Consider the following 13,157-nt stretch of genomic DNA (forward strand, 5'->3'; position numbering starts at 1 on the left):
TATTGTACTACTGCATTATATTATATTTAATTTATATAATTATATTTTTAAATATAATTATTAAGCGCCGGCATTTTATAAATTATACAATATATTCATATAATTATTGACAAATATATAGCATTTTATAAATACACATCAGATATACATTAAAAAAAAAAAATAATAATATCACTAGTAATTATAAGGAAGCCTGAATTCCAACATAGCGAGAAGCCTACAATCCAAGCGGTTCGTGCGTAATTGCATTCCTCATCCAAGTTCATCAAATACATCAATTACTAAGAAAAAAAAATATATTTATTAACTGCAGCTAGGGGAGCGTTTAGACGTAGGAACCTGCTACGGTCAGTAGGCGATACTAGCTACAGTACGATGTGAACTCTTTCTATCATTAATGCTCAATGTTCATTTAATTAACCAACCCGATCGTGCTTTCATTGATAGAATACTATGAGACTTCTAGTGAAAATGATGCTGATATCATCATTGAATCCCATCTTACTATTAATATTATATATATTCATCTTTCCATTTTCTTCTTTCAATGTATATGTACAACGAGCCTGCAATAAGAGCAATAAGCATCAAGAGATGCGTGAAATATTTATCAGTCAATTGTTTTCTCCTCCTCTTGTTCTTATTATAATTCTTTAAATACAAGCTTTCACCAAGACTTAAATTTTGGGATTTCTTATTGTACTCATCCACATATTCATCATCTGATACATCAATATCAATCTTGTCTTGTTTAACCAGTCCAACAAACAAAGGTTTCAACATATTAACAGAGTCCTGTGAATGGCCCACATCATCAAATGGTTCAGTTGCATCCATACCAGCACACTCAAATAAGACTTCAGCTCCACCAGGATGCTCATCAATCATGCTCGTAACATCATAAACTTTATCGTGAATAATCATCCAAAGATCATCATTTCTGTCATGTGTGGCAATTTCACTCAATGTATAATGCCTCACACCCTTAGAACTCTCTTTTCTGGCCAAATGTGGTCGTCTTGTATGCATATGGAATAGTTATAATATTTGTTGATATATTGTATGAAATGGGGTTTGATTTTATGCTAGTGTTGATAAGTTTTTTTAAAAAAATATAAGGAAACAATATGCCAAATTTGTTAATATGTCATAAATGTACTCTTTTAAATAGTATGCTCTATAATTTGATTTGAAATGTTATATGAACATAGAAGTTTGATAATTATAATCTCTTTGATCTTCCAAAACAACGATTCAACAAAGGCCGCAAAGACACTTGAAAATAAAATTAACACGGTAGTATAGTAAACCAGCAACCAATATTCCCACTTGTACCTTCCAAAGCACCGTCTACCTATCCCTTTCCCGTTATGAAGTCAGTTGTTTGCAAAATGCCTGTTCAAAACTCATCATCTTTGGTTTGCGCCAACCGACCAGTTTACCCGGAAGTGCCATTTTCGCGAAATCACCGATCTCGAAAGTTCAGAGTCGAATTGATCAAAACATCAACATGAAGAGCATTCTCGAAAGCTAGCCACTGCAGAGCAAAAGAGATCCAAGTGGCTAAGATGAGCTCCAGAGTAAAAAAGACCAATGACAAGAACCAACAGATCCTCAAAGTGCTATTGAAAGAGCCTGGTAACTCACACTGTGCTGATTGTAAAACTGCAAGTCACCCTAGATGGGCCAGCTGGAATTTAGGGATCTTTATATGTATTCGTTGCTCAGGGATCCATAGAAGCATGGGTACCCATATTTCTAGAGTGAAATCTGTTGACTTGGATACCTGGACCGATGAACAGATTCAATCCATTGTGAAATGGGGGAATGAGAAGGCTAACAAATTCTGGGAAGCTAAATTACCAAATAACAATCATGTTCCTGATGATTCCAAGATTGAAAATTTCATAAGAACAAAGTACGATATGAAGAAATGGGCTGCTTCCTCTAAAGTTCCAGATCCTTCAACTTTAAAGGTTGATCCAAGTTCAAATGATGTTCAACAACAAACTTCACCAATTGCAAGACAATCAACCTCAAAATCTGACACCACGAGTAATAGAAGATCATTGAATTCCAACTTACTAGATTTGGAGTTTGGCTCACCTGTTGCAGCACCAAGAGCAGCTCAACAACAACAACAACAAACCCAACCTCAACAATCACAATATGTCCAAGCACAACCAAGACCATCATCAACTTTAGAATCATTAACAAGTACTTTCAACCAACCTCCACCACAACAAAGATCAAATCAACAACAACACCCTCAACAACGACCTCTCAATAATAGACCAGATTTGAAAAAATCTATTTTGTCATTATACTCTACCCCAATTGCATCAAATTCTACACCAAACTTCCCAGCACACAGTTCATTACAGAATCAATCTACTGCTAGTTTGAATGGGTTGAATTTCAACAATACTGGAAGCTCTGCCAATTCATGGAATAATAACAATAATACTCAAAACCAATGGGCAACTTCTACATCTGCAACCCCAACAAACAACTACAATACCACCAGTAATTTTTCAAATACTTCAAATCCGTTAGATGATGATTTGTTTAAAAATGTTTGGAATTGAACAAAAATTATAGAATGTGTATAATTCTTCAAAGAAATAAATTTGTTTACGAAAAGTTACCTGATCTAAAAATATAAAGACATATTGATAAAACTTGAACACTTCTACATAATTTAACACAAATCAAAGATAGCTTTGATGATAATTTCAATACTTCATTATTTCTTCTCTTCACCACCACCAGTAGTTGGTAAACCAACATAGGCTTTGAAAGAATCATAAATCAACCATTGTAGACCGGTTAAAGTACCAATCATCACAATACGAACAGGTAACCCATTCCATAGACCAGCAAATCCAATCTTACTATAAATTCTCTTTGCACAGGCACCAGTAGACTCAGTTGGTTTCTTTTCGTTATTAACTTTAGAAACCATAACATCGGCAGGATGAGAAACAGCAGCACAAAAGATACCAGCAATGTAACCACCAACAAATGAAACACCAGTTTGTTGAACTTTAGAGTATTCGTGTTTTGGTTTTGGTAATGATTTATAAATAGATTCCACAATTCTTTCAAAAGATGCAAATTTACACATGGTGTATGGAATTTGTCTAAACCATAATGGAACCAAACCTTTATATAAACCTCCAATACCTTCAGTGGCTGTGATTTTCTTCCAACCATCAACAACACCAGTAGCATAAGGTGGAATAGTAGTTTGTGTCTTAACTTTGATAGCTTCAAGTGGACATAATGCAATATCAGCTAAAAATTCAGCAGTGGCAGAAGCAGCTAAGTATAAAGTAGTTCTATAGTTATGAGCAAGATCAGGACCAACAGCTTTAGCGTATTGTTCTTTAAAGAATTCATAGAAACCATATTTACCAGCACCTTGAAAAGAATAACCAATAGCAGTTGCACCTAAACCAGTGAAAATACCCCCAAAACCTTCAGTCTTGATAATTGTTTTCCAACCTTGTAAATTTGAAGTATATAAAGAAGCATCAACTTGTCTACGACATTTGACAAGATCTAATGGAGTAACAGCACTATGAGTTGGACCACAAGCTAAAATACCACCAAGTGTACAAGTATAATAATATTCAGCACTATAAAGTTCAATCCCTTTGAATTCATCTTTTATACCTTGATTAATCTTATGGGCCTCATTTTCAATAGCATCTTCAATTTTGGAATTGACAAAGAATTGTGAACTGAAAGAAGGATTTGCTAATCTTTGATTATAGTTTGCCTTATAATCCTGATAGTATTTTGATTCTTTATCGGCTTCTGCAAATTGAGAAACGACTGTTGAATTCTTTGCAGGGTTGAAGTAGTCTAAGATGGAACCGTTGACCATTGTCTTCTATTGTTTATAGCTTGAATATTAAAATGTGATCAATTGACAAAGAATAGATTTAGTTTCAAAGAATCCTGGAAAAGGTTTTGAAATTTTAAGGATCGATTGCTGTTTATATATGGGACAGACGCGGTATATACGGTAACTTAGCCGAGTATAAAGAATATGTCAATAGTTGGAAATCACACACAAATTTCTACAAAATCCATAGACTTAAGCTGAGAATCACAATAGAATTGATCAATTGACCCTTTTATATTGAAAAGTTTCTATGTTTTAATCCAATTCCTCTTTCAAAAATGAACAATTTGGATATTGTCATACGAGGCTGCCAAATCAGGACGTGTCACTTTCGGTATTTAAATTCTGGTTTTAAGAACTATGAAAACCCTTTTTCAGAAGTTGGGATGAAACTCAGGAGTTAAGTTCATTCAATTGATTAAATTCGAAACTATGATTGAATCTTCTCTCACCACGAGCTTGTGTTTGATTGGACGTTGGCCTTCAGCTGGCTGTCCCCAGATCTGCACATTCTAACCGAGAGTTATGTGTCAAATATAGAGTGCATATGGCAGATGAACTAGCTACATTTACATCACAACAACTACATGGAATTACAAAAATTTATAAAGGGTATCACATTTATTAATGAACTATTAATAGTTCTTTCAAGAAGGTATTTCATTTGAGAGGCCAATTACAACCAGTAACAACGTTATCACCTTGTAAATAAGCATAACAAGTTGTACCAGCACCACATCCTAAAGAAACCCAAGAGCCAAAGTTACACAAGGCATATCCACCATTCTTGTCACATGCAACATCACCTGTAGTACAAGAGCCCGTATTACCATCATATTTACCATTTGAATAGTTGTTGTTTAGACATTCAACTTTAGCTGAGCCTGATAATGAAGAACAATCTTGTGAAGCAGAGGTTGTTGCTGACGGATTTGACGAAGTTGAAGAAGTTGTAGCCTTAACGGTTGAAGTTAAAACACTCGATAATGTGGTTGCTGGGAGGGAAGAAGTGGTGGTAGTTGATTCAGTTGATTCAGCTGGAATTTCCTTTGAAGTGGAACTGCTTTGAACTATAGATGTTGTGCTTGGTGACACTGTAGTGGTTGATGATGAAGCTGTAGTGGTTGAAGAAGCGCGTGATAGCGTTGTAGTAGATGAGCTGGTAGTTGTGGTTCCAGTCACATCAATCGATTCAAGAACATCTTTGATGGCTTGAACATAAGTTCTTCCATCACTCAAAACATTCAAGAAACATTGAGAAGCATCCCACATCATAATACCACCAAATGCATCATCATTTCCAATGGAGTCGATAGTTGATTGGACAACTGAAATATCCAAATAACCACTTCCAGCAGCGCTTGGAGCACCTGGAATTCCCACGTATAATTTGACATTTTTATTTGGTGAAATAGTGGCAGCATAATTAGTCCATGTATCCCAGTTGAAGCTTTTATCAACATTACAATAATTGTTGTAGAATTGAATGAAGATGAAATCCATATCAACTTGTTCAAGTAATTCATAAACACCAGCATCTGGATAAACACATTGTGGTGCAGCTGATAAGTAATAGTCTTTTGAACCTTTTGCGAAATATTCTCTTAATTTCTTACCAAGTGCAGCATAACCTGTTGGGTTAGCATTTTCAATATCAAAGTCAATACCATCAATAACAGCATCACCAAATGGTCTTGTGTCACTGGTACCTTCAAGGAACATATTCCATAAAACGTCAGCAAAGCTTTCTGCTTCTTGATCATTAGTAAAACCATAAGTACCAACAGCACCACCTAATGATAACAAAACTTTTTTACCCTTAGATTGGCAGTATTTAATATCTTGACCAATCTTTGGACAGTTCAATAATCCGTTTGAGAATTGATCATTACAATTACCAGCAAAGTTCAAACCAGGGATGTTATCTGTACCAGGGAATGAAATCATGAATGAAGCAACAATAATATCAACATCATCTGAATCACAATAATATGATAAATCTTCTTGAGATTGGGCAGAAGCTTGACCCCAGTAGACAACGACGTTTTTGTTAGAGGCCGCGTCAAAAGAAGCAGCAACAGATGTCACTAATGTTGAAGCTAGGGCTATTGATGAAAGTAAAGCTTTCGAAAAAATCATTTTTATCTATATTGATATTGAATGAAACAAATTACGTTTGAGCTCGAAATAGAGGCCTTCTTCTCAATATTTATACCCAATTCTTGTTCCATCAAGTTTCAACATTCCAACTAACAACAACGTTTGACCACCTCAACCGGTACAGTTCAACCTTCTGTTAAGCCATGGCAACTTGTTTATGATACCACACTCGCATTGAGCGTATAGACCTCAAGTGTACCCATGATGTTTGTTGATTCGAGTGTAGGTTAGTTGTGTTAATTCGATGGACCAAACATTTTTTTGTTGATGTTTTGAAAAAAAAACACCATCGCGTCGAGCTTCTAGCGTAGACATTTTTGAGTGCCAAAAACGCAAACAAGGTATCTTCTCATCAGCCGTTCAATCTTGCTCACCTTGAATCTATGGCGATTATTTGAGCCTACAGAATACAATTCAAACGTTGATAAAGGAGAATTAGTCGAAACAGGTTTCACCGATGTTGAATCGCCGGCCGTTTACACATGAACGGGTTTTTGTTTTAAGCTTTTCGAAAACTTTAAGATCTAGGAACTAGAACATTGACTACGTTGACCAGTTTACGAAGCTCCAAAGCTAGCTCATGTGGGTTGAATATAGTTACGAATGGGTCGTTTAAGATGAGATCTGGTGGATCACCAACTCAGATTGAAGGAAAAAAAGGCTGTAATGAACGGTTCGCCAATGGAAACAAGCTATAAGTTGGGTAGAAAAAGATCACAGAAGTTAAAGGATCTTCAACGGAAGAACAGATAATCTTAGGTATTAGTTGAAGTTACCAGATCTCAGATTGTTCTAACGTTTTCAAGATCTAGGAACTAGCTCATATGGGGGTTTGAATCGTTACAGCATCCAGGGACCTTACAGTGGTAGGGTACAATTAAACAACTAGGTACCAGATGCGCTCTCTTTTCGGCTTAGTTTCAATCGTTTCTGGATGAGTTTGATACTGTATTGACAAGTGCTACATACCTGTTGGGGCTAATTTCCTAAAGCTACCAAAAACTGTTTCTTTAAGGCTTTCTAAACTATGATTCAGATATTATGAATCTTCCATTGGCTGGATTTTCTCATCTTGGTGTTTTAAGGTTGGTTTGGATGATATGAGAATAGAACAATCGGCTCCTTGGGCCTTGACTCTTGACTCTTGACTTGAGCTCTAAAGCTCAGCAAAGAATTATAACGTCCGAACAATTGTTTTATGGCCAAATGTCCTTAGAATGTTTAACTTCAAACTGGAAGCTGATAGCATTTTGATACGTTTAGGGAAAGTGAACAGTTCAAAGTAAAGACGATGTCTTTCTATTGAAGAAGTGATCTTGATTTGAGAACAAATGGGATTACTTCAAGCCCTTCATTTTATTGGTGCATGATGGAACTGAATGAATAAAGTCTTGAAAAGTTTATACTGGTCATCTTGATGCAACAAACAGTGTAGCTCCAACGGTTGACCCAATTCAAGGTTATAGCGTTATACCTGTGCTATCCCCAGTTATATGATTTCTGCTCTTCTCAAGGAAGACAATACGCGTGATCCAGTTTAGGAATAAAACCAGGATCGAGCTGGATCAGGCAAACGAATACTGAAACGCTTCAAGATCTTCAGGAGTTTGACAACTGTTGAGCTGGCCGCGGCCTCTATCTTGATCCAGAAAGCTAAGCTATTAACTTTCAACCAAGTCAATGTTATTCTTTTATAAGATCAATTCCCCTATTCGCTCCACAGAGCCCATCCTACCCCATCAAATACACACAACTTCTTCAACGGTTTGCCCTTGCTCTGACAGGTTCTTTATGTCCCATTTCCTCATACTGAAATTTCTTTATCTTATCGCGCTTAAAATCCCCGAGGAATCTAGAACCTGTCATTTTTTTTTGGTGCACCTTCCAGAATAGTCAAGCGCCATTAATTAATAAGGTTGGTGCCATGTTGTACGCTTAGAACCCGTGTATAAATAGTATCTCTCATCCTTTAGTAAAAACAGTATCAGACTATGAATTATTACTACAATTATAGCTGACATAATTGTTCGGATATGAAAAAATGCTACCATACGAGCATACTAATGATGTCGAAAGAGTGGCTAGTATCCTAACCGATGCTTTCTTACCAATGAAATTTGATCACTATTTATGCGAAGGGAAGGTTGATAGAGAAGAATGTTATGATGCTTTTGTGGAAACAGTTGAACGTTATTTGGAAAATGGAGGTTATGTTGTTCAATCTAGTGATTTTAGTGCTGTTGCGATTTTGTCAGGTCCTGAAAAATTTATCAATTCATATAGAGATGATTCACAAGGTCGTATGAAGAAAGTCAAACAGTTGTTTGATGATGCAGCTGAGAAATACTTGGGTAAACAAAAATTTTGGTATTTGTCTTATTTGGCAAGGGATCCATCCAGTGATACTAAAGGTGCCGTGAGTGCTGTTGTTAGACCTTTTATGGAAGATGCAAAGAAGAAAGGAATCCCATTTGCACTTGAAGCTGTTGGTGATAGAGCTAAGCAAGTTTATGAGCATTGGGGTTTCAAAACAGTTGAAGTTTTAAGAGTTGGTGAAGGTGAAGTTGATGCTGAAAATAAACCAGATCCAAATGGTGAAGGAATGGAAGTTTATTATATGATCTATAACTTATGAAGCTGAAACTGATGCAGAATAATACAATGATTGTTGAGACATTAACTAGTTGAATGAATTGACTATGTAACATAGCCTTAAGCCTTTTTACCAAGGGTCTAGTTTGTGGACTTTCCGCGTAGAGATACTGGATGTAGCGATCAATACAACCCATATATCTAAACGTCAACCTTTTTGCATTTAAACCCAAGCTTTTACCGTTTCAGCCAATCTTTCATAGAGTTCATACCAGACTTCTTTCCATTGACAATGATCGTTGAGTTTAATGCTATTGGGATTGAACTTCCAAACGACGTATAATGCGGCTCATGAAATGTCATCAAACTTGAATGACTGTCCATTTCATTTGCCTTTTGGCTAAATTCTAGGAATTTATGGGTTAGAATCAAATTAGAATTGTCAATTGCCTATTATTTTACTTGGAAACTAATTATTTGTCTAAACTTTGCAAATTCCAAAACTTGATGCATCTGCTCATCATTCTCATGTTCTCCGTTGGCATCGGCAAACTATAAAAGCGTATCTGTTTCCTCGAGAATTTGACACCATCTTTACACAACTAATTGCAACCACAATTACACCACAGATTCAATTGACACACAATGGTTGAATATTCACTAACAACAAACTATGAACGAGCAGGGAGGGTGGTAGCCACTTCATTTGACACGATGGTTTTCCAACAATGGATCACATACGATAGAACATTTGAAGAAGATGTTGAACGTGTAACAGCAAGAGTGAAACAAGTGTTAGAAGCTGGAGCTCAAGTTGCCCAGGCCGGTGATTTCAGTGCTGTGGCTGTTTGGCTACCACCTGGGTTCAGCTGTGAACAAGGGTTCCAAGGGGATAGAAATCATAGAGTGAAAGAAGTTGTAACGAAATTTAGTGCTGCTGAAGAAAAATATTTCAAAGATAAAGATCATTGGGAACTGAATTTCCTAGCAAGAGATCCTGCCAAAACGACTAAAGGTGCTATCAGTGCAGTTGTTAAGCCATTTTTAGAGAAAGCAGTGAAAGAAGGATTACCAGCTTGTTTGATTGCAGTTAATGATCATGCTAAAGAAGTATATGAACATTTTGGATTCAAGGTACTGGAGACAATTGAATTGGGTGTTGGAGAAGTGAATAAAGATGGTGTTGAGGATGAAAATGGAGAAGGGTTAAGAGCGTATTTAATGGCTTACAACTATAATGAAGTAGTATAGATATGAATAGATCTTTGATATTAGTTGATGGAGGTTATACTTGACTAGTGTTCTGATAATTACGCTGTAGTATTTCTCGGTCTCCTTCTCCAGGATTTCTATTAGGCGGAGATGGTTCCCTCTGTGTCTCGCGATCTAAGCCTAGAAAAATAACTCCAGCGAAAATCTCACAAGCGTAATTGCGTAATTGTCAGCATCGGATCTTTCTCTAGTGATGAGCTCTGTGGATCTCATGTCGACTAGAAAAAAAAATTATAAGCTCAAGTTTTGTGCAGCATTCTCAAGCTAATACAATCCAACTACATACTAAGGGAAAAGAGTAAGTACCATTACAATGCCAATATCAGAACTTGAACTAACAAATAACACCAGTGTCAGACCCATACGATATCTTGGGAGTCGATCGCTCAGCAACTTCAATTGAAATCAAAAAAGCATACAGAAAATTAGCATTATCACATCATCCAGATAAAGTACCAGAAGACCAAAGAGAAGAATCAGAGATTAAATTCAAGGAAATCTCAGCTGCATATGAGATCCTAATTGATGATACCAAAAGATCAAATTTTGATCAATACGGTGATGCTAATGGTCCTTCATCTAATGGGTTTGGAGGCAATAGTTATGGATATGATGACGTTCCTGGTTTCGGACCTGAAGATTTCTTTAGTTTCTTCAATGGAGGTGCTGGTGGCCATCCAGGTGCTCATGCGAGACAACGTGCTACAAAGACTGAGGATGCTAAACTAGATATTAATGTCACTTTGGCTGATCTATACAATGGGAAAACTGTAAAGATCACATCAACAAGAAATATATTATGTGCATTGTGTAAAGGGTTAGGTGTCAAGGCTAATGCAAAGACTAAACAATGTGGTGTTTGTAAAGGTGAAGGCTACGTTAGAAAGATTAGAAGAGTTGGTCCTGGTATGGTTACTCAGGATTATGTGGATTGTACAACTTGTAAAGGTAAAGGTGTGATTTATAGATCCAAGGATAAATGTAAGAAATGTGATGGTAAAACAACTGAAGAAGAAACTAAAATATTGGAATTTGTTATAGAGAAAGGTTCAAGCTTTGGTGATTCTATAGTGTTGAAGAATGAAAGTGATGAAGCTTATGGTAAAGAAGCTGGTGATGTCATATTGACAATTCATGAAAAATCTACAAATGAAACATTTGAAAGAATGAAAAATGATCTATATGCTGATCTTACTATATCATTAGCTGAATCATTATGTGGTTTCAAAGATAAGATAATATTGAAACATCTTGATGACAGATTATTGAAAATCTCCACTCCAACTGGTAAAGTGCTAAGACCTAATGATTTCTTGAAAATTGAAGGTGAAGGTTTCCCAATTAAAAACAGTTCAAAGAGAGGTGATCTATATCTAAAAGTTGTTGTGGAATTCCCACCTGATAATTGGTTCACGGAAAAGGCTGAATTACAAAAAGTTTTAAGTATATTACCAGGTTCTTCAGAAAAAATCATTGATGAAGACATTTCAATCAACAATGTTGATATTGTTGATTTCAAAGTGATACACTATGATAACCTACCAGAATATGTGGAGGATGATGAGAATAATTATTATGCCGAAGATGAAGGTCCTGGTTGTGCACAACAATGAGGTCTTCTACTATGATAATTTTTCTTTTAATGACTACAGTGATGACAACTTGTATAAAAATAAAACCAAATAACCCATAATAAAAAGAGGTGATCAATTTTGTATATATTTTTCAAAAAAAATAATCATTAAGCCAATAATTAAACGTAATAGTCCCCATTATAAAACCCCCTAGTGTATTGTACATGTTTTGTTGTTCTTTTTCATTCCTCATCAATAATGCGTTGCAATTCAGCGATTGATAAACCTTCATCATAAACTTCAACTTTTTTGTTAGCTCTAGCTCTAGCACTTGAAACAAAAGTTGGTTCCATATAATGTGGAATTGACTTCTCACTTATAATGGAATGAGTATCAGAGTCATTATCAGATTCATCAAAACTGATTGGATATTCTTCATAAATTTCCTCCTCAGTTAAGGGTGTTATCTCATCTCTGCAATCAAATAATCTTGGATTAGTATTGTTTTTCAAATTATCCAACTCCTCTTCAGTGAATGGTTCATAGTTCAATGGTGCATAAGGTAATGGTGGTTCTTTTTCAGGAACATATTCAATTTCATCATCAAAATCTATTGGATCAAATGTCTTTGGTGGCTCAACTTCAGTTGCTTCATCATCTCTCAGCACACTCAGCTTCTTTGTGGCTGGCATATTACTTAGTGGTGTTCTCAATCTTCTTATTCTTCTTTTAGCAGCAGATGATGTTAAACCTCCTTTGCTACTATGATCATTCAACGAACCTGCGCTGATCTTTAATGAATTATTATGAGCATTCTTGTCTTTCCCACCTAATGGAATTCTCTTTTGGTTTCTCTGTTCAACATTATTATTAGGGGTCTTGAAACCATCTTTTAAAACTGGGATTTTTTTTGGATTGTTGTTATTATTGTTGTTGTTTTTGAAAATGATGGATTTGGAATTCAACGGTGTCTTTGGTGCACCTCGAGAAATATGGGTAGCATTCTCCTTATTGGCAAAGCTGAAAGAGGTCGACATTTGATGAAGTAGTGTGACCTTTCCGTTTCCTTAATACCTTCAGTGATGGGGCTGGTTAATGTTTTAAAATTGAAGTTTGTGGTTTTTGGATTTTTTCCTTGATTCAAGATTTTCTTCGCGGAACTTGTCAGGTATTACATAACCAGAATAACCAATTATGCACAATTCATCAATACTCAACATTTCACATCAACTATAAGAAGAATCAAGAATCCACTAATTGTAACATTATATGTATATTAATAGAACATCGGAATTACCTTATATACACACAGTAGAGGATATTCTGTCAGGTTAAAACCACGAATAAAATAAAACAAGTGATCATTAAATCAACATCAACTAGAAACAATGGCTGTCACAAGAAACTCCAATAGAAGAAACACCTCTTCAACCTCTTCAACCTCTTCAACCTCTTCAACAACTAGAGTAACCAAAACCAGAAAACCAGCCAGAAAAACCAAGGCTAATCCTCGTGTTACAGCAATTGAAAACAATATTTCTGCATCACATGCTGCATCAACATCTGAAAACACACCAAACTCAACCACTTCAGAAGAAAATTTTTCAACAAATGGTGTTCAACAAGCTGCATTATCTGCACAAATG

The 13,157-nt window shown here is 35.8% G+C and overlaps 7 protein-coding genes across 7 annotated transcripts; 3 read left to right on the forward strand and 4 right to left on the reverse strand.

The window, feature by feature from the left end:
- Nucleotides 1-744: 744 nt before the first annotated feature.
- On the reverse strand, nucleotides 745-981 carry WICANDRAFT_24647 (cytochrome b5-like heme/steroid binding domain-containing protein; the record flags this gene model as incomplete). The annotated part of the gene is made up of 1 exon (XM_019181044.1): nucleotides 745-981. A coding segment is annotated over one exon (237 nt), but the record flags the coding sequence as incomplete, so codon positions are not given.
- Nucleotides 982-1,568: 587 nt separating this feature from the next.
- Nucleotides 1,569-1,937, forward strand: WICANDRAFT_25776 (GTPase-activating protein AGE2; the record flags this gene model as incomplete). The annotated part of the gene is made up of 1 exon (XM_019181189.1): nucleotides 1,569-1,937. A coding segment is annotated over one exon (369 nt), but the record flags the coding sequence as incomplete, so codon positions are not given.
- Nucleotides 1,938-2,746: 809 nt separating this feature from the next.
- On the reverse strand, nucleotides 2,747-3,892 carry PIC2 (Cu/Pi carrier; the record flags this gene model as incomplete). Its single annotated transcript, XM_019181111.1, has 1 exon — nucleotides 2,747-3,892. The coding sequence occupies one exon, from the start codon at nucleotides 3,890-3,892 to the stop codon at nucleotides 2,747-2,749; it is 1,146 nt and encodes a 381-aa protein (XP_019040902.1).
- A 678-nt stretch (nucleotides 3,893-4,570) lies between these two features.
- Nucleotides 4,571-5,890, reverse strand: WICANDRAFT_86625 (carbohydrate-binding module family 19 protein; the record flags this gene model as incomplete). Its single annotated transcript, XM_019186058.1, has 1 exon — nucleotides 4,571-5,890. Exon 1 carries the CDS (start codon nucleotides 5,858-5,860, stop codon nucleotides 4,574-4,576), a length of 1,287 nt encoding a protein of 428 aa, XP_019040903.1. The 5' UTR covers nucleotides 5,861-5,890.
- A 2,224-nt stretch (nucleotides 5,891-8,114) lies between these two features.
- On the forward strand, nucleotides 8,115-8,708 carry IAT4 (Iat4p; the record flags this gene model as incomplete). Its single annotated transcript, XM_019182872.1, has 1 exon — nucleotides 8,115-8,708. The coding sequence occupies one exon, from the start codon at nucleotides 8,115-8,117 to the stop codon at nucleotides 8,706-8,708; it is 594 nt and encodes a 197-aa protein (XP_019040904.1).
- Nucleotides 8,709-10,299: 1,591 nt separating this feature from the next.
- WICANDRAFT_19218 (uncharacterized protein) lies at nucleotides 10,300-11,505 on the forward strand (the record flags this gene model as incomplete). The annotated part of the gene is made up of 1 exon (XM_019180819.1): nucleotides 10,300-11,505. A coding segment is annotated over one exon (1,206 nt), but the record flags the coding sequence as incomplete, so codon positions are not given.
- A 195-nt stretch (nucleotides 11,506-11,700) lies between these two features.
- PDS1 (securin) lies at nucleotides 11,701-12,678 on the reverse strand. Its single transcript, XM_019186059.1, has one exon. The coding sequence runs from the start codon at nucleotides 12,546-12,548 to the stop codon at nucleotides 11,754-11,756; it is 795 nt and encodes a 264-aa protein (XP_019040906.1). The 5' UTR covers nucleotides 12,549-12,678; the 3' UTR covers nucleotides 11,701-11,753.
- Nucleotides 12,679-13,157: the final 479 nt, after the last annotated feature.

This window comes from Wickerhamomyces anomalus (assembly GCF_001661255.1).
Source record: "Wickerhamomyces anomalus NRRL Y-366-8 unplaced genomic scaffold WICANscaffold_1, whole genome shotgun sequence".
NCBI classification, from domain to species: Eukaryota; Fungi; Ascomycota; class Saccharomycetes; order Phaffomycetales; family Wickerhamomycetaceae; genus Hansenula; species Hansenula anomala.